At 40.4% G+C, this 21,063-nt stretch overlaps 1 protein-coding gene across 3 annotated transcripts in view; it reads left to right on the top strand.

The window, feature by feature from the left end:
• Positions 1-8,848, top strand: part of LOC140210070 (AMP deaminase 2-like) — a 163,048-nt gene extending 154,200 nt beyond the window's left edge. For all 3 annotated transcript variants that reach the window (XM_072278854.1, XM_072278852.1, XM_072278853.1), the window contains one exon: positions 24-8,848. In XM_072278854.1, coding sequence (XP_072134955.1) covers positions 24-224 — 201 coding nt within the window. In that variant the 3' untranslated portion in view covers positions 225-8,848. The remainder of the gene's footprint in view (positions 1-23) is intronic.
• The last annotated feature ends 12,215 nt before the right edge of the window (positions 8,849-21,063 follow it).

Below are 21,063 nucleotides of genomic sequence, written 5' to 3'. Positions count from 1 at the left end.
TAAATGTTCCTTTTACATTCTAGATAAAAGGTTACTGGCTTGGACCAAACTACCAAAAGGAGAGCATAGAGGGCAATGATATCCGTCGCACCAATGTCCCAGATATCCGAGTTGGCTACCGCTATGAAACCCTGTGTGAAGAGTTGAACTTGATCACACAGGCATTAATCACGGCAGAACGATGGGAGAATGAAGCAATAAACATGACTCCACTGTCTGAATAATGAAATGCACGATGGCCTTCACAGGGAAGGGCAGTTGTTTAAAACATTCTAACTAAAATCACCTGTAGACTGCTAGAGTATCTGACTGTTTACCCTCTGTATATCATTAATTATTATTCCTTGGAACTTCTGAAGTTGAAGCTATTTATAAAGTTGTCCATCTGACATACACAATGATTTCTACCTTGCATTATGCTTGTTTTTATAGTAACGTGTGAATGATTTTAAATATAATAGATTGCTCCTTTTGGACAGGTTTTTTGACTGAATGTCAAAGCTGTCCAAGGTGGGTGGGTAACATTCACACCACGTTATTTTCCTCATGACTGTGACCATGGCGATTCTTTTGGCTTGTTCCCAAAAGATCTACCTCCCTGCATTCCCAGAGATGCTTTGGTTGTGCAGGAGCACCCGGCTTTATGACCGTTAACCTCTGCATAGATGAAGTAGCATGTGAGGCATTGCCACAAGCATGGTGAGACTTGGATATTTAGAAATCAAATAGGTTTTTTTGTTAATGATGTAGACAGTGAACACCCTTATTATATATGTTTACTGCTAAATAGGGGTGATCTCATGAGCGTTGTAAACAATCATTTCTTTTTTTTAAACTTTCTGTCTACTCTGGTGGTAATTTCAGCATTGGCTTATTATTTGTGCACTGGAGGAAGTTGTTGAATCCACGCCTCACTCCACCATTTAGGAGCACATTATTTAGGATGACTGTTCGTTACTGTACTCAAGAACTACTATATCATCAGAGATGGTATTATTCCCACTGAACTTAACATTTGAGATCAAAGAAAAATTATGCTGTTCTGTACCAAGCTTCTACAGTACTCATCCCAAAAACAAAACTGTTAAAAGGAGACTGGTAATTTATCTCATCATCATTAATTAGTCCTGACAGTGTTATTTTGGCTGGTATTTATGTCTTGTAGACTAAATCGATTACATTTCAAGTCCTCCATGACCTAAAGAATGTCCTTGGACTTCCTGAGGGTTTTAAGTATTCTAAGGTTTTACCTTTGACTCCATCACAATTTTATTGGGTATGAGGCTTTCAGAAGGAAAGAATGTATCTAATTAATGATTAATCTATGATTTCCTGTATCCAGTCCTGGGCAGGACTAATGTGGAACTGGTCAACCCATGACCTCATTGATCCGTGACCTTAGCTCCAATCTCAAGTAAGTTAGACAGTTCCCCAAATATATTCCCTTCTACATTAAGCACAGACTGAGTGTTTTGCAGTATGTGCATTAATAAATGATGCCGGTTTCTTTTTAAAAATAAGTTTAGTTTTGAGTATTAATTCATTTGCATATTAGTTATAATTATTTATGTATTAAGTTACAATTATTTGCAGGCTGTCCTTAATAAGCTGAAAATTGCCTGGTATTATTACTGAAGCTGCTTTTAATGGATAGCTGCAGTTCAGCATATCAGCCTAGAATCCTCTTCCCAGATAGCTTTGCAACGGCCAATATCAATAAATCGGTTTTAGGAAATGTCAGTAGTTTTGCACAGCCCACTTGACAGCTTTGTGCCTCGTACAGTAGATTATTACTAAGTAAAACACTGGCAACAGTGACTATGAAACTGTCTGTTCTTGCTCTCTGATGAAGTACTGCAACTGCACTACAGTAATTTCCTGTTAAACAATGAGGTGTCCATTATTCCAAACTGCTAACAGTACCTTAGGATATATGTCATAATTACACTGATATTACACAGCAATACTGTCATATAGTTTGCATGCAGTCATGTTGAATGGTGATCATGTCTAAGGCCAGACTTATTTTCTGGTATTATCCTTTTTGCAATAAGTTAATTTGATATGGTCTCATTGTCAATTGCTTTTCAATCCAGACGTGGCAATGAACAAGTTTAAAACTTGATTAGGGTGAATGAGCGTTGGTGGAAATTGCATATGTGGTGCTTTTCTGCACATGCAGTCCATTTCTTTTCCAGAGTTATAGATTGTTTTCTAGTCAAATCTTGGTAATTGATTAAAATACAAGAGGTAAAACATAGCATACAATAAACAGTAACAAACTAAACAAGAGATTCTACAGATGGGGAAATCCGGAGTAACGCACACAAAATGCCGGAGCTATGGAGAGGAATAAACAGCTGACCATTCGGACCAAGACCCTTTCTCATTCCTTTCCAGTCCTGACGAAGGGTCCCGGCTGTAACGTCGACTGTTTATTCCTCTCCATAGATGCTGCCTGACCTGCTGAGTTCCTCCAGCATTTTCATAGCATGCCTATAAAAGCAGTTATTACTGACAAACTCATATGCATGGATGGTTCAGTTACTGAGCCTTTATTTTCAGAGAGAATAGCAGAAGAGTTATTTATGTAACTCAGATTAATTTTCTACCACCCAGGTATAAAGTACCCCTTAATGGATATTCATGGAATCTGTCAACAAAGGAGAAAAAAAAAACATTTTGCTGTGTGGGTCTCAATGCTGCTGCAGAGATTAGGTTATAAAGGCAAGTTTTGCAAGTTAAATAATGATTCCTTTGGGTTGTTACTTCATGGTGCAAAACTAGCTTTTATTGTCTAAAATGAAATCTATGTTGGAGTGTTTCACTAATTTGGAGGGAGGTGTTGTGACTATGAATTGGTTGAACTTAATTGGTATTTTTATAAATCTGTGCAGCTTTGTAGTAAACGATGATTGTAATTGGCAGTTTTGTGCCAGTGCATCCCATTGCTTGAAAGAAAGTTAGTAAGGTGCATGTTAGTCAAACATGGACTATTGAGTGTTACTAAAAGGCAACCAACAAAAGAATTACTGCAGAATGAGGCACTGGCTGATGTCGGTAAATGTTTAGTTTACAATCAGCAAACCAACCTAACAGTGATGTTATAGCGAAGGCAGGGTGCTATGATAGCATTGTGGCTAGCCTGACACTATTAAGAGTACAAGGCGCTGGAGTTAGGAGCATCCTTTGTAAGGTGTCTCTGTACGTCCTCCATGTTTTCCCCGGGAGCTCTGGTTTCCTCCCATAGACTAAAGACAAACTTGGTAGGTTAATTAATCATTCTAACAGTGATTAGGTTAAGGTTAAATCAAGGTTATTGGGGTTTGCTGGGCGGTGTGGCTCGAAGGGCTGATACCGCGCTATATCTATAAATAAATAAATAAGTTCTGCAGATTCTTCCAACATTTTGTGTATATTGCTCTCGATTTCCAGCATCATGTTTCAGATTCTGCAGATACCGGAAGTTCAAAGCAACGCACACAAAATGCTGGAGAAACTCAGCAGGTCGGAGGGGAATTAAGAGTTAACTCTTTTGGCTGAGACCCATCATCAGGACTATGGTACTGGCTTATGTTTGACTGAATCCAAGCTATTCTTGTCATTAATGATTAGAAATGGATAAAGTTTGAGAGATCATTGCTGTCTCCAAACAAACTAATGATCAAAGTGCAACTGTTGTCTCAGGGTATGGGCAGAGTGTTGCCCAGACAAAGCAGGTAGCTTAGAGAGACCAGGTGAGTTGGTTCATGTGAGAGCAATATGTGTACATGAGCACAAACTCAATGGCCTGTCTCTGTACAATTTGTTATGTTTTTAATGTGCATTTCCATTCGTTCTAAAATGAATGATTCAGGATTTCTGTCCTGCATCCCTCCTAGTTCAAATTACGGAAACTGAGTTTTAGGTATTCTGTACAATTCACTGATATCGAGGGCATCCTATTTGCTGATCAAAGTTCAAGTAGGTTTATTATCAAAGCACATATATTATCATAAACTATTTTTAGATACATTTTCTTCCTGACATTTATAGGAAAAAAGAAATGTAATAGAACTAACACAAGTCTTAAGACGAACCTTGAATTTTTATCCACGGTACCTACACTCAGTGGCCAATCTGCTAGATACAGGAGTGGAACCCTGTTTGGTCTTCTGCTGCTGTACCCCATCCACTTCAAAATTTGATGTGATATGAGTCCAGAGGTGTGCTTCTGCACACTGTTGTAACATCTGGTTGTTTGAGTTACTGTCGCCTTCCTGTCTGGTCATTCTCCCCTGATCTCTCATTAATAAGGCACTTTTGCTCACAGAACTGCCACTCACTGGACGTTTGTCTGTCTTTTTTTTTTGCACCATTTCCTGTAAACTTCGAGACTGTGTTTGACAACCTCAGGAGGTTAGCAGTTTCTGAGATACTCAAAGCCTCTGTATAGTTCCAACAATCATTCCACAGTCAAAGTCACTGAGTTCACATTTCTTCTTCATTCTGATGTTTGGTCTGAACCACAAATGAATCTCTTGATCTCTTGACCATGTCTGCATGCTTTATGCATTGAATTCTGCCACATGATTAGCTGATTAGATATTTGCATTAACGAGCAGGTGTATCTAAAAGCCACTGAGTGTAGTTTTATCCCGAGCAGAAATATTGAAAGTGCTTTCTTGTAAAATATCTGAGTGCACAGTATATTTTGAGATTTAAGTGGGAGCTGTTAATGGCAAAGATTATGTTATTTAGTTCCGTTGCTGTGGTAGAAAAATCTAGCTGTACGTAATTCACCAAAGACTAATCTCATGTAGGTCTAGAAATATTTCATTGCAGGTAGCTCCCATTATAACAGATAAGCCTACGGGTTAATTGCCTATATGTAATCAAATCTATCAAGATTTATTAGATTTTATGTGTGCTTATAACTTATGCTTCCACCTTCCAATTTCTAAATTGCAAGCCTGTTGTTACATACAGAGTATATGTCACACATCACTAGAAATACTGCAAAAATCTGGAAAAACAAAAATAATTGATTTTATTCATTAAATAGCTAACATAGATCACATTTCTGCTTGAAACTAAAACTCTTAAAAATGCAATAGTCAAGTCTTCTACATTATAAGCAGATAATGCATGTTGGATTGGATAACCTTTGAAATATTAATATTTTGAGAGTGATCCTTATCAAAACATGTTTTTTGTTTCTATGTCAGAGTGATTACTTTTAACTCCAGGCTGTGCACGATATGGGTCGGCAGATGGTAGCATAATGATTTACAGTGCCAGCGACCTGGGTTCAGTTTGTATATTCTCTCAGTGACTGCATGGCTTCCCTGTGGGTGCACTCGTTTCTTCCCACAGTCCAAAGACCTACTAGTTAGTAGGTTAATTGGTGATTGTAAATTGTCCTGTGATTAGGTAGGATTAAATCAGGAGATTGCTGGGCAGAAGAACCTATTCCATGCTTTATCTCAATAAATAAATATCACAGCGACCTTGTGCAATAGATCACACAACATACCGGAGGAGCTCAGCAGGCCAGGCAGCATCAATGGGGGGGAAAAAAGTACATTCGACGTTTCGGGTTGAGACCCTTCAGTAGGACTGGAGTGAAAAAGATGAAGAGTAGATTTAAAAGGTGGGGTAGGGATGAAGTAAATAGCTGGGAAGTTGATTGGTGAAAGAGATACAGGGCTGGAGGGAAGGGAGTCTGGTAGGTGAGGATAGAAGGCCATGGAAGAAAGAAAAGAGAAGGGGAGAGGCGTAAAATGGGATGGGGACTGAGGGCATGGGGGTGGGGTGTCATTACCAGAAGTTGGGTAAATCGATGTTCATGCCATCAGGTTGGTGGCTACCCAGACGGAATATAAGGTGTTCGTCCTCCAACCTGAGTGTGGCATCATCGCGGTCTCGGCTCAAAAAGTCAACAGTACTTTTTTCTGTAGATGCTGCCTGGCCTGCTGAGTTGCTCCAGCATTTTGTGTGTGTTCCTTGGATTTCCAGCATCTGCAGATTTTCTCTTGTTTGTCACTTGTTGTAGACAAGTAGGAACATTTGAATTGTAAGTTTCCTCTCCAGGCTGATGTTTCAGTATCTTTGATTTAAAAGAAACTAAAGTCTTACATTCTAGCTGATCCAGAGCTTAGTAGTTCCCACTGAAGGTAAGCACAAAGGTTGAGAACATTATTTATATTCTGAGTTGTATTTTCCAGTTCCTGACTCACACATAACCTATTCTAACGCTCCATGGAGCATTGGATGATTATAGATGTTACACACATTTTATATTTATCACTTCTGGTTTGTGATAAAGTTAAACTCGGTATTTCTATAGCACACAAGTATGCAACTATCTTTCACCACTTAAATAACTCTCTATTGTCAGATTTGCTGCATGACTTTACCTTCCCCCTATGTCCTATTGAAGATCAAAACATGAATAAGTTTTGTGAATGCCCACAGAACAGGTACAAACCTACAAATTATCGATGTTAATTTGGAATTCATTTACTCTTCGCTGTCCTACTCTGCTTCTGAAATTTGGTATCTTTGTATTCAACAGAATCAGCCACAACTACACAACATAACCAAAATGGATTAGAGTTTCTATGCGATTATTCCCTAGTAGTTTACCTAATGGTCAGCTGAGTATCTAAGACAGCTGCTTGTGCTTTCATAAGCATTCTCTTTACAATGAAGATAAGGCATGTAGTTTACTGTTAGTTGCGTATAGCCAATAGTGATGCTTTGTACAGTATTTTCATTCATAAAATGTGAAAATACCTTGGTGACATAATCCCTAACCAAGGCTGTTTACAAAGCGAAGTGCACCATCCATCACAATGGTCAGCTGTAGCAGAGATAGCTGGTTGTTACCTGCTTTTGTTCTACACTGCACTATTTCCATAAGCATTCCCATATCCTATTTGTGATCCACTTTACTCAGGCTGCTTCATCTACAGAACAGTTCTGGAATTTCTCAGTCAAATCATGTTTTATATTGGATGATCTCACTTGAAGCTCCATGTGTAAATTGTATCAGAAATATTTAGTTCCTTCTATCCACCATTATTGGGCTTAATTGCTTTTTCTGCATTCGGAGCACTTCATAAACGGCCGAACATTGTGAGAATTGTAATGGAGGTCTTGAGTGGTTAAGAAGTGTGACTGGGTTTTGATATTTGTGCATTTGTCTAGAACAGTTGTGCTCTGCTTCCCCAATGCAGCCTGTGGCAGGTGCAATGTCTTGCCAATGGTTCATGCCCAATTTTTGAAACTGCACTCAATAATTTGTATCCAAAAGTAATATGTGATTTTCAAGTGTCGGTAGATAGGTGATAGAATAAAGAATAATTTTTAATACTCGAAGTAGGTCATATGACTCTATTAGAGCTTTCACTTTTCTGAACAAATGCTGGTGTTTTATTAAATACTTGGAAAATATTGGTGGTTATAGTGTTGCAAAATGCTGGTTGTTTTTTAGCCTGCCTCATTACCTCCTGCTTACTACAGACACTAAAGCACATAAGACTTCATTGCACAGGACAGCTTACTCAAACCAGTTGGATTATCCTCTATTAATTGTTCCTACTGTGGCAGACACACTGGCTTCTTGTTTGCTGCTTTTCACAATTAGTTAAATCAAAGGGAAGTTGGACACTTACTAAAGAGAATAAGGTACAGGAATACAGCGAAACTAGTGGAATGGGATCGCTCCTCTGGGGGCTGGCATGGAACTGAGAGACTGAGTGGTCTCCTTTTTTGTATTTGTGTGTATTTTGTTTGCTAATTTGTTGCTATAAGTTGATCCTCTGCTTGACTATCAAAAAGAGCTGATTTACATGCTGGAATATGTGAAATGTGAATGGAAAGCAAGTTTTAAAAAAAATTGGATTTGCCATGTTGCCTCAAACATTATTTTTAAATGTAGAAATGCATCCACAAAGGTTTTGATGGTGCTTGAAACTTGTTCACCAAAATAATGTAATGATCTTGCAGAATAGTAACTACCTGGTTTGCAACAAGCAAAACTGTGGCACCAGAACGTAAAAGAAGTCCACAGTTTTAGGACCTGAAGTTAAACAGTTATCATTGCCATAGAACGCTGGAAATATACTTTAATGATACTTTGTGTAGTGTGTGTGGTTCAAACAATGGCAAATGTACTTTGACATCAGATTTTAACGTTTGACTTTGCTAGTGACGCATTTAACCAAATGAAGAGTGGCTGATCTGTTCATCACTTGCCTACCCTGCCTCTTTACAATTTCATTGTAGTTGTAACAGCCTCAAGGTGGTCAGACAACCCCACATGTTTGAAACCAGTTCAATATGAAGGCCCACCTTCTTAGATATCCCCTAAGGATTGAGGAAGACTCTCTTTCACTCCAGTTCTCTGGCCTATGAGGTCAATTTAGGAAGCCTGAACTCCTCCACAACTGGAACTGGAGATGATTGGTGGAGCGTGGGTGGTATGTGTGGGAAGCTGGAAAGGGGCACTAAGTGGTAGCAACAGCACATTTGTGTTTCAGGTTATTTTGCAAGAAAAGTAAATGAAATTATGGTAAATGAAGATTTATCTAATTTTGATCTGTTGGATGTCATCTTTTAAATACAGTATATTGCCATTTTTGCACTGTGATTGCTTGTTAATTCTGTTAATGGAAACTGCTTAAAAATGTATTCATGCTAAGGTATTGCAATAAAATTAATTGAAAAGCGATGTTCTGCTGTTTGTAGATGAGTTATGTAAGTGGGAATAAAACCTACCCTGACCTTGTAGTTTGTGTGTTTAACATGTCTGGTTGGTTTAAAAATAATAAATGTTCACCTGTACTAATAAAAATAGCTTTTTGTTTACAGCAGTGAATGCAGTTCAGTATTTTAAAAATGTGCTTTATCTAGTTGTTCACGGTCCCTTTGGAAAGAATGAACATGATAGTTATTCACTAACATACAGAATGGAATAGTAGAATTAGAACAGAGTTCTGACAAAGTAAATTAAAATTGTATGAGGTGTTAAAGGGTAGATGATGGATACTTAATGGATAATATTGCATGTATGTGTACATGAATTCCAACAATTATTTATTCCTCTCTGGTACAAAATGTCAGGAAAAAGAGCTTGGACCAAGGAAGTTTGAGATAGTATTAGTCGCAAAGAGGAATTTTAAATTAGCAAGAAAAAGCAGCATGCCTGGTGATGGGAGCAATGTGAAATTTAGCAAATGACAGCAAAATTATTTAGGAACTGGAAGACAGAATGAATTTATTCTTCCAAGGAACATTAAAAAGAAACTGCCTGTAGAAGCTTTGATGAATAAGTAAAGAGAGTTAGTGAAGGGAAAACTGTGTCCTATAGCTAAAGAGTTATAAAATCATGATTAGAAACAAATGGCAGAACAATGAAACATATACTTTGGGGTGTCTTCTCAGAACACAAATAACTTCTCTCAGAACACAAATAACTTCCCAGGTGTGTAAGAAACCTGAGAGGTGGAGGGAATGAAGGAAAGCAATATTACTAGAATGGGGATTTTGAGGCTTTAGCTCTGAGGTTTGAGTGACAGAAGGCAAAAAGCTGCAGGGGGGAAGATTCCTCCTCCTCCATTTATTTATTGTTTTTCTTCTTTATATTTCCATAGTTGGAACAGTAGGGACGTGATAGCTGAATGCTGCTGTTGTGGGATGTGGGAAGGCTGAGAGACCTCCCAGCTGCAGCTTCTGACACTCTGCATTAGTAGTCATAGTCATACTTTATTGATCCGGGGGAAATTGGTTTTCATTACAGTTGCACCATATATAATTAAATAGTAATAAAACCATAAATAATTATATAGTAATATGTAAATTATGCCAGGAAATAAGTCCAGGACCAGCTTATTGGTTCAGGGTGTCTGACCCTGCAAGGGAGGAGTTGTAAAGTTTGATGGCCACAGGCAGGAATGACTTCCTATGATGCTCTGTGTTGCATCTCGGTGGAATGAGTCTCTGGCTGAATGTACTCCTGTGCCCACCCAGTACATTATGTAGTGGATGGGAGACATTGTCCAAGATGGCATGCAACTTGGACAGCATCCTCTTTTCAGACACCACCGTCAGACAGTTAAGGAGTTAGAGCTGGAACTGGATGCACTCTGGATTATTCGGGAGGGAGAGGGTGAGAGATAGAACATAGAGAGAGGTAGTTACACCCAAGGTGCAGGGCACAGAAGACTGGGTGACAGTCAGGAAGTGGAAAGGGATTAAACAGCCTGTGCAGACTACATTTGTGACCATTTTCCACTTTGGATACTGTTGGGTGTGGTGTGAGGGGGAGGGGATGACCTCACAGAGGAAAGTCACAGCAATCAGATCTCGGGAACTGAGTCTGGCTCTGTAACTCAAAAGGTGAGGAAGAAGTGAGCTGTCATGATAAAGGTTTTCATTAGGGGAAACGAAAAGGAGATTCTGTGAAAAGAACAACAGTTCCAGATGGTATATTACCTTCTCAGTGTTAGTGTCCGGGACATCTTGGATCAAGTCCTTAGCATTCTTAAGTGGGAGGATAAGCACCAAGAGGCTGTGGTCCATGTAGGTATCAATGACATAGGTAGGAAGTGTGATGAGGTTCTGCAAAGTGAATTCAGGGAATTGGGTGCCAAGTTGGGTTGCTACCTATGCCACATGCTCGTGGGGCCAGAAATAGGAAGATCATACAGTTTAACAAGTGGCTAAGGAGTTGGTGTAGGAGAAGGCATTAGACTTCTGGATTATTGGGCTCTTTTCCAGGGGAGATGGGACCTGTACACGAGATAGTTTACACCTGAACTGGAGGGCAACTAATAACCTCGCAGGAAGGGTTGCTAGTGCTGCACAGGGGGTTTAAACTAGAGTTGCAGGGGCGTGGGAACTGGGGCACCAGAACAGCAAGTGAAGAGGTTGTGGAGATAGTTGTTAAGACCTCAGATGAAGTCGGGAATCAAAAGGTTGACCATGGTGCGACTAATGTCCTGAGCTGCATGTATTTCAAAGCAAGTAGTATTGTAGGAAAGGCAGATGACCTCAGGGCATGGATCGACACATGGAATTATGATCATGTAGCCATTAGCAAGACTTGGTTGCAGGAGGACTGGCAGCTCAATATTCAGAGGTTCCACTGTTTTAGTGGGAGGGATTAGAGGGGAGGGACAGTATTACTAGTCAGGGAAAATGTCATAGCAGTGCTTGGTCAGGACAGACTGGAGAACTTGTCAGGTAAGGCTTTATGGGTGAAACAGAGGAATAAGAAAGGAAAAAGTATGACCATATTAATGGGTTATATTATAGTTCACCCATATGTCTGCAGGATTTAGAGGAACAAATTTGTAGAGAGATCACGAAGACACAAGGCAATTATAGTAGGTAATTTGAACTTTTCACATATTGACCAGGACTCCAATACAAGATGGGATGGTGTTTGTCAGGAAAGTTTCCTATTATGGAACGAGACAGGGCATGTAATGGAAGTTTATGTAGGAGACCTCTTTGCATCTAGTGATCATAATGCCATTAGTTTCAAAGTAAATATGGGGGGAAAAAGATGTGTCTGGTCTGTGGGTTGTGATTCTAAATTGGAGAAAGGCCACTTTTGATGGTATCAGCAAGGATCTGGCAAATGTAGATTGGGAGAGGCTGTTTTCTGACAAAAGTGTACTTGGTAAGTGGGGGGGGCCTTCAAAAGTGAAATTGTGAATGTACCTGTCAGAATAAAAAGGTAAGGATAACAGGTTTAGGGAGCCTTGGTTTTCAAAGATATTGAGGCCCTGATTAAGAAAAAAGAAGGTGGTGCGTACCAGATATAGGAAGCCAGAAACAAATGGGATACTTGAGTAGAAGAAATAGAAAAGAACACTTAAGAATTAAACCAGGAAAGCTAACAAAAGGCATGAGGTTGCCCTAGCAAACAAGGCAAAGGAGGATCCTAAGGGATTCTACACAATGTTAAGAGAAAAAAATTGTGAAAGACAAAATTTGGTGCTCTGAAAGATCAAAATGGTATTCTATGCATGTGGCTGAAAGAAATGGGGGAAGATCGCAAATGGGTTTTTTGCATCTGTATTTACTCGAGAGATGGATGTGGTCTATAGGAGTGAGGCAAAGAAGCAGCAAGCTCATGGACCTGATACAGATTACAGAGGATGACTATTTTGCTAGACATGGACTGATTAGGGTTAGTCATGTCTGACCAAACTTAAGAGTTTTTGAGGAAGTTACCAGAAAAGTTGATGAAGACAAGGCAGTGGATGTTGCCTACATAGAGTTTAGCAAGGCATTTGCCAAGGTACCACATGGGAGGTTGGTCAAGAAGGTTCAGCTGCTTGGCATTCAAAGTGAGGTGGTAAATTGGACTAGAAACTGGCTCCAAGGAGGAGAGTGGTTGCAGATGGTTGCCTCTCTAGCTGGAGGCTTGTGACTTGTGGTGTGCCACAGAGATCGATTGGTGTTCGGTCAGTTGTTTTTCGCCATCTATATCAACAATCTGGATGATAATGTGATCAACTGGATCAGCAAATTTCCCGATGACACCAAGATTGCAGGTGTAGTGGACAGTGAGGAAGACTATCAAAGCTTGCAGTAGGATATGGACCAACTGGAAAAATGGCAGATTGAATTTAATGCAGACAAGTGTAAGGTGTTGCACTTTGGGAGGACCAACCTGGGTAGATCTCACCCAGTAAATGGTGGGCACCTGAGGAGTGAGGTAGAACAAAGAGATCTGGGAATACATGTCCAAAATTCATTGAAAGTGGTGGTACAGCTAGGTAGCATCATAAAGAAAGCTTTTGGCATCATAACCTTCACAAATCAATACATTGAGTATGGGAGATGAAGTTGTACAAGACTTTGGTAAGGCCTAATTCAATTTTGGTCACCTACCCACAAGAAAGATGTAAATAAGGTTGAAAGAGAACAGAGAAAATTAACAAGGATGTTGCCGGGACTGGTGGACCTGAGTTATAGAGGAAAGATTCAATAGGTTATCACTTTATTCCTAAGAATGTAGAAGATTGAGGGGAGAATTGATTGAGTTAAACAAAATTATGAGGGGTATAGATAGGATAAATACAAGCAGGCTTTTTCCACTGAGGTTGGGTGGGACTACAGCTAGAGGTAATGGATTAGGAGTGAGGGGTGAGAAGTTTAGATAGATAGATAGATAAACTTTATTAATCCCGAGGGAAATTTGGTTTCGTTACAGCCGCACCAGCCATGAATAGAGCATAAATATAACAATACAAAAAACCCCAACAATCAAACAACAAAATACAAACTATGCCAGATGGAAATAAGTCCAGGACCAGTCTATTGGCTCAGGGTGTCTGACCCTCCACGGGAGGAGCTGCACGTTCGATGGCCACAGGCAGGAACGACCTCCCGTGCCGCCAAGTTTTGTCTCACGGTGGAATGTGGCCGAAGTCCAACAGTAAAAAGTTCAATATCCTGTCTACAAACACATTCCTCGATCGTAATATACCCCGGATTGCACCATCCGTTGTTAACCAGATCAGTAAGCACCCAAATCCTTTACGCTTACTGCTCTCGGTGCACTTCCGGTCAGCCAGAATGGTATTACCCACCGAACTCCTCTTCTCCAAAAGTCTCTGTTGTCTCGACCCGATCCTCTTTCCTCGGCTTTGTGATCCCCCTGTGTGTTTTCCTCCGGATTTCAGCAGGGGCGTCCACCGCTCTGTTAGCTAAGCCGGTCCCTGGAATACACAATGCGACCTTGCTTCTGTCCCACGTGTCGGGATGTAACCATTTCTAGTGTTAAAGAAAACCCAAATAAAACTCTCTCTACCAGCATGTTACAGAGGGTGCAGCTTCGACGTGTTACCGTGAGAAAAAAAATACAAAAATAATGTAAATTAAAAAGTAAGAAGGAGAAAGTAAAAGAATAGTTCGGAACAGCTGTACCAGGCTGCATGCACGACCGGCGCATGTGCAGAATTAAGGGAAACTTTTGGGGAAACTTTTTCACTCAGGGTTGAGAGGGTGTGGATGCAAGCTTGATTTCAATGTTTAAGAGAAGTTCAGGCAGGCACATGCATGGAAGGCTGTGTTCCAGGTGTGGGTCGATGGGAGTAGGTAGTCTAAAATCTTTCGGCACTCTGTGTTGTATTTTTCTATAACTCTAAGTTTAGAAAGAAAGAACTTGCTTAGGAGAATAAATTCTTCCATTATTCTCAAAGAGCTTTACAGTCAAAGTACTGTGTAGTGTAATGTGACTGTTCTGCCGTTCAGGCAATTTATTTACATTAAGCACATTCAGCTTTTATTTTAACGAGCAGATTCGGATCTGTATTAGGTCACTTTCTGTGCAGCCAGGAAGTATAAAAGCACACTGGCTGGCAGGAGGCAGAGGTTTGTGTTAAGAGTGAAAGGAGCTTATCCAAAGCCACGCTGTTTCCCCAGCAGAAGCACTGTGCTTTCACTCCATGTTACCAATGTCATGCCGTTGAGTCTGCGATAAAACCATGGAGCTAGGACGCTCTACCTGGCTCTCATGTCATTTTTGAATGGAGTTTGGCTGATTGTCTAGTTGATATTACAACACCTCAGAAAAGACAGAGATCTGCTGGTGCTTCAACAACTATGGCTACAGGTAAAACCACCTTGCATCTAAAAACGGCATCAAGGATCAGAAACAAGGTATGCTTTGCATATCCACCTTTAAGAGTTTCTGTACATTAGCCTCATCTGCTAGGGCAGCAGCAGCAAGAGCCTGCGCCAAGGCAGAATCGGCAAAAGAATGTGCTTCATTTGCTGAGGAGGCAGCAAAACCTATGATGGAAAAAAGCAGAACAATTAGGATAGGCAGGGTTTGCTATACCTGGACACTTCCCACTCTAGGTTCATGGAAGAAAATGGTGGCCATTTTCCTCCATGCAATTACTTCACCAGGGTCATCTGTGTAAGGGGTTTCTTCTTTTATGTTACTGATAAGGTGAAGAAAATGGCTTCTTTGTTATGTTAAAATAAAATGACTTCTCTGTGATGTTAACTGCTGAGACAGTGGTTTTCTCTCTAGCAGCTTGTTTTGGGTTATAATTACTGATAATGAGAATTGTATTCATTTGCTAACCATTTGGGATAGATGTTATTCTTTCTTGTGTGTCTGTAAACTATTGTTTTTGCGGGCTTTGGGGTAGAAGGTGCGATATGGGAACTGAGAGAGGAGACGTGATGCTGTAAGCTGGGCGACGGAACAGACCCTGAGCGAGTGTCCGAGGCCCAGGATCTTCGGTGAGGAGAGGAGACGAGGACAGACTCGTGTGGAGTGTCTGGTTGACCACCATGGTTGGTTCCAGGCGGCGGGTCAAGGAGGTCAGAGGGGATCGAATGGTGGAAAGAAGACCCCGTTAATTGAGCTCCAATGGTTGTGCGCGAAGTGGTTGAGCTCTGATAAGTTTGGCGCCTTTTACTTTTCCTTTTGTATTGTATTTCTATTAATTACATAGTTCCAGTAAGATCTATAAATTGTATTCTGTAAATCGCATATGGTGTATTGTCTGTTATTTGGCATGGTGGGGTACATCACACAGCATCCACACAAACTTGATTACCCAGTTTGGCGGGGCTGAAGGCTGCTCCCCCTAGATGAAAGCGAGCTGAGCGAGCCTGAGGCTTACCAGGGGGCTACATCTGCTACAAGGCACACAAAGTTAGAATTAGAGGGTACCCACTTAAAACAGAGATGAGGAGAAATTTTTTTAGCCAGAGGGTCGTGGATTCATGGAATTCGTTGCCACATACAGCTGTGGAGGCCCGATCATTGAGGGTGTTTATGGAGGAGATTGATAGTTATCTAATTAGTCAGGGTATCAAGGGATATGGGGAAAAGCCAGAAATTGGAACTAGATGGGAGAATAGTTTAGCTCATGGTGGAGTGGTGGAGCAGACTCGATGGGCCAACTCCCTTGTCTTGTGATCTTGTGAACCCCAGCTTCACTGTTCTGATGAGCGGTAGTGCACCCGAGAAATCAGACAGATCTACCTTCATGAATTGTGGCACCAAGAGCTCCATATCTGTCTGCAAGACGGAGATCTCTTCAACTGAGGACTTGCAAGAGGACTCTGTTTTAAAAAAAAAAGAGAGCAAGGGGCCCATTCATAACAAGCTACACCCGCCTTGGGAAATGCAGGGGCTTTAGAGCAAAGACTCAATGAAAAAAGGCCTTTCTCAAAGAGAATGGAATTTGCTTTAATTGCTGTGGCTCAGTGACTCACTTGGCAAAGGACTGTAAAGCTACTGTGAAGTGTGCCGGGTGTGATTGCACCCACACCCAGGTCTGGTACCTGAAGCCCTTGAAACTTCTATTTCCTCATCAGGCAATGGTGAGGAGGAAGAGGGAAACCGTCCTAACAAAGATGCAGTTAACTACCAATGCACTGAGGTTTATGGTCCAGAGCAAGTAACTAGGTCCTGCTCAAAGATCAGTCTTGTTAGATTATAATAAAGGCCAGAGTGAAAGAGCTGTTCGCATGTACGTCACTCGATGACCAAAGTGTCCGTTTATTGGCCAGGTCAGAGTTCTTTGCGCTATTTGATGTTAAAAGCCACCCATCTTCATAGTTGCACTGGTATGAAGGAGGCATCTGGGAGGAAGGCAGAAGGTTTCCAGATTGAATCACTCAATGGTAAGGTCAGTCTTTCTGTCCTGCCACTAACTGAGTGCAATGAGATACTCAATAATTGCTTTGAAATACCGATGTATCTCAAGGTAGTATATGGTGACATACAAGTACTTTGAAAAAGGATCTAGTGCTTTCCTGGCATATATATGAATGAACTTTTCTCTGGCTTTTAGCTAGGTACAAATACTTCAATTAACCGTGCAAAAACTATTTTGAGCCCAGAGAGTCCCCACAAGGGAATAAGACGATTATGCACAGCATTCCTACAAAATGGCCAGAAGGTGAAGGAAGTCAACCGGGGCCTTAAAAGGGCTGACAGAAAAACTAGGAAGCCTAACAACAAGGAGGAACTCTTCATGACTGCCTGTCTTCCCTATATTTCCATGGTTTCTAAAAGGATCGCCAGGATCCTGAAGAAATACCGGATTAATACCATCCACAAACCTGTAACAAAGCTCAGATCAAATTATGCGGATCAAAGATGACTTGGGACTCAGGACAGCTCGCGTTTACAGGACTCCTTCTGAATGCGGGGCAGCAATTATCGGCTAGGTGGGGCGCATGGTGGAAACACGCATCAAGGAGTGGAAGAGGTGTATCCGCTTGGATTTCCCAGAGAAATCGGTGGTAGCAGAACATTGCATTCACAATGATCACAGGATTGACGTTGATGACACAGAACTGTAGTGCCATGCCATTGGCTTCTGGGACTGGCTGGTGAAGGAAACCATTGAAATAAAACTGGAGAAAAAGAACTTTAACAAAGACAAATGTCTCACTCTAAGTAAGAACTGCAATTCGATTGTAAACAATGTGGGACAGCGTAATCCTGATTGGATGTGTTCTAACCAGTCAGGATGGATGCACCATGGGAGTGTACATGCTCTAGACTAGACATGCCTAGGCACTATTCCTGATGAAAATGGTAGAGTTTGTCATCGAAACTCCTGTTAATATCGACACTTGTATCCAGTTGGATGCTCACGAAGAATTTACTTTGTTAATAAATTTACTTTGAACTTTGAACAGTACAAAATCCACTTTACTGTTGCCACGTTTTTAAGAAAATAAAATGTATTTATGTTTTGTAATTTCAAAACATTAAATTAATTCAAAAGAAGATTTGAGAGTCCAGGAATATGGGTGTAACTTTGTCTTTACTTTAAGCAGGACACCCACATATCATGTGGTAGTGTGAAAACACATGCAATTAATGTACTTTTACATATAACCCATAATTAATTAAATGAACAAGCATGCTATATATTATACACATTACTAAAATACTATTGAAATATTAAGTACACATTTCTCCTCCTTGCTTAGCTATAAGCTCCAACTCAATAGGGAAGGCATCTCAACTATATACACAGTATACTATGTAATACAACTACTTATATAGACATCCACAGCATCATAAACTTTAAATTGTCCTATTCAGGCCTAAAGATTTAATTGCTGTGGAGGCTTTCTTACTCTTCTGGGATAACGTCTTTCCTGACAAGGGGGATCACTCTATTGGCACGTGAGTTGTGGCTGTGAAACTGTCTCAGTTTCTGGGGCCTCTTCCGTGGGGGTTGCAGGAGTTAACTCTGACACTGCAGGAAGTGGTTCTGACAGCTCAGGACACCTTTCTTTCCCTTTTCTCTCTCTGGATCTACTTTGATCCCTTCCTTCTCTTCCACACCTTTCTCTTTCTTGTTCACATTCTTTCTCACCATTTCTTCCTTCTACTCTTCTAGTTTTCTTGGGTTTTTTGACACTGATCATCAGAAAAAAACTCTTTTATGTCAAAGTGAAAACCAATCTCTACAGAGTGATCTAAATTAATTACTTTATACTTTATTATCGCCAAACAACTGGTACTAGAACGTACAATCATTACAGCGATATTTGATTCTGCGCTTCACACTCCCTGGATTACAAATATTAAATATCAAAAATAGTTAAAATTAGTAAATATTAAAAATTTAAATTATAAATCATAAATAGAAAAATGGGAAGTAAGGTAGTGCAAAAAACAAATAAAACATGACATAATTGATTGTATAAGCATTCATCCCCCTTTAAAATGACACCAAATCATCACTGGTGCAGCCAATTGGTTTTAGAAGTCACATAATTAGTTCTGTTTTTGGAGACCTCTGTGCAGTCAAATTGTTTCAATATATTGTAGTAACAATACCCTTGTATCTGGAAAGTCCAACTGCTGGTGAGTCAGCATCCTTACAAGAACTGCACCATGAAGACAAAACAACACTCCAAGCAGCTCTGCGAAAAGGTTATTGAAAAGCACGAGTCAGGAGACAGATACAAGAAAATTTGCAAGTCAGTGAATATCTGTTGAAGTACAACTAAGTCAGTCATCAAAAACTGAAAAGACTATGGCAGAGCTATAAATCTGTGCAGGCCGTCCTCAAAGATGGAGTGACCGTGCATAAAGGGGACCAGTGAGGGTGGCCACCGAGAGAGCTATGACAGAGTTACAAGCTTCAGTGGCTGAGGTGGGATAGACTGTGCATACAACTGCTATCCGGACGCCTCACCCGTCACAGTTTTACGGGAGAGTGGCAAATAGAAAGCCACTGATGGAAAAAAAACTCACATGAAACCTCAGCTGGAGTTTGTCAGAAGGCATGTGGGAAGTTCCAAGATCAGCTGGAAGAAGGTTCTATATTTTGATGAAACCAAAATTGAGCTTTTTGGCTATCAGACACATAATCAAAAACACATCAATCCTGATCCATCATGCTATGGGCATGTTTCACTGCAGCGGGTTCTGGAAGGCTTGTGAAGGTGGATGGTAAAACGAATGCAGCAAAATACAGGGAAATCCTGGAGAAAAACCTGATGCAGTCTGCAAAAGAACTGCAACTTGGGAGAAGATTTGCTTTCCAGCAAGACAATGACCCCAAGCATAAAGCCAAAGCTACACAGGAATAGCTTAAAATCAACAAAGTTAATGTCCTGGGGTGACCAAGTCAGAGTCCAGACCTCAATCCAGTTGAGAATTTGTGGCTGGACTTGAAAAGGGCTGTTCACTCATGATCCCCATCCAGTCTGACAGTATTTGAGCAGTTTTGTAAAGAAAATTGGGAAAAAAATGCAGTGTCCAGATACAGAAAGCTGATAGAGACCCATCCAGACACAAGGCTATAATTGCTGCCAAAGGTGCATTTACTAAATACTGACTTGAAGAAGGTGAGTAATTATGCAATCAATTATTTTGTGTTTAGTAGTTGTAATAAATTTAGATCAATTTGTCAAAATTTGTTTTCACTTTGACACAATAAAGTCTTTTCTGTTGATCAATGTCAAAAAAGCCAAATTAAATCCACTGTGATTCAATGTTGTAAAACAATAAAACATGAAAACTTCCATGGGTGTTCACTACACCATGAAGACAAAACAACACTCCTATTAATCCTTCTATTGTCCCTTTACGATCTGATCTCTCCTCTTGGTGTCATCATTCACAATATCATCTGACAAATCCTATTTTTGTATCTCCATTGACTCCTTTCTTGTTGGGCTTCCATTCATCCAGACGGGCTTTGGTCTTTGCATCTCCTACTCAAAGTTCATGCAATAACCTTAATGCACACAAGTGTAGATTCTGGACCTTTATATTCACAAAAGCCAAATGCTTGAAACTTTCCTAAAGCTTCTTGAACTCTTTTCCAGCTTAAAACCAAGCCACACTTTGCAAGTAACTGCCTGATTAATATATCAGCTTTCTCAGATACATTGCCTACGAAAACCGTTGTAGTTGGACAATTGCTTTCCTCACTTGCACTCTTCCTCTGAGCAAAATGGTCCGTCCTTGTTCCAATATGCTTTCCAACCAGAGGCACAGATGTTGGCTCCAACACCTGTTAGTCCTCTATTAAGCTACAGTTCATGGTGTTCAGCATGGACACAGTTGTGGCATCATCCATTACGTTTCTTAATTTACTTTCAGTTGACTTCATTGCAGGGATATGGCGTGCAAATAGTGTATGGATCAACAATCAAGTTGTAGTTGTCTCAGCCAATCACACCTCCACAATGCTGGTCCTCCTGTTTTTACCATATAAAAGCTCAATTGGGCTTGTTGAATTTCACTGTCACAGGAGGTACCTTTTCTCCAGTATAAGCTTAGTTGGATACTTTATCTGCAGGCTTCAGCTCAGTATCTTTGAAATGACATTCAAACTCATTTTGTGGAACTGAACCATTGCCCAATTACACTTTAATTAATTTGCCGTTCACATCTGGTGTAAGCTATATTGCTTGTCTATCATTAGCTTTCACAATCTCAAAGTTCTGCAGTCCTGTATCACTTGTTTTCAGATTTTCCAGCCACAACATGCAGATTGGTGCTCTTTTTGAAACTGCAACTTAACGTTCTAGCTTTTATTCTTCCGAGAAGCA

Source organism: Mobula birostris, chromosome 14 (assembly GCF_030028105.1).
Source record: "Mobula birostris isolate sMobBir1 chromosome 14, sMobBir1.hap1, whole genome shotgun sequence".
Taxonomy (NCBI): Eukaryota; Metazoa; Chordata; class Chondrichthyes; order Myliobatiformes; family Myliobatidae; genus Mobula; species Mobula birostris.
Note: the sequence above shows the minus strand (reverse complement) of the source record. Positions and strands in the feature narration are given on the sequence as shown.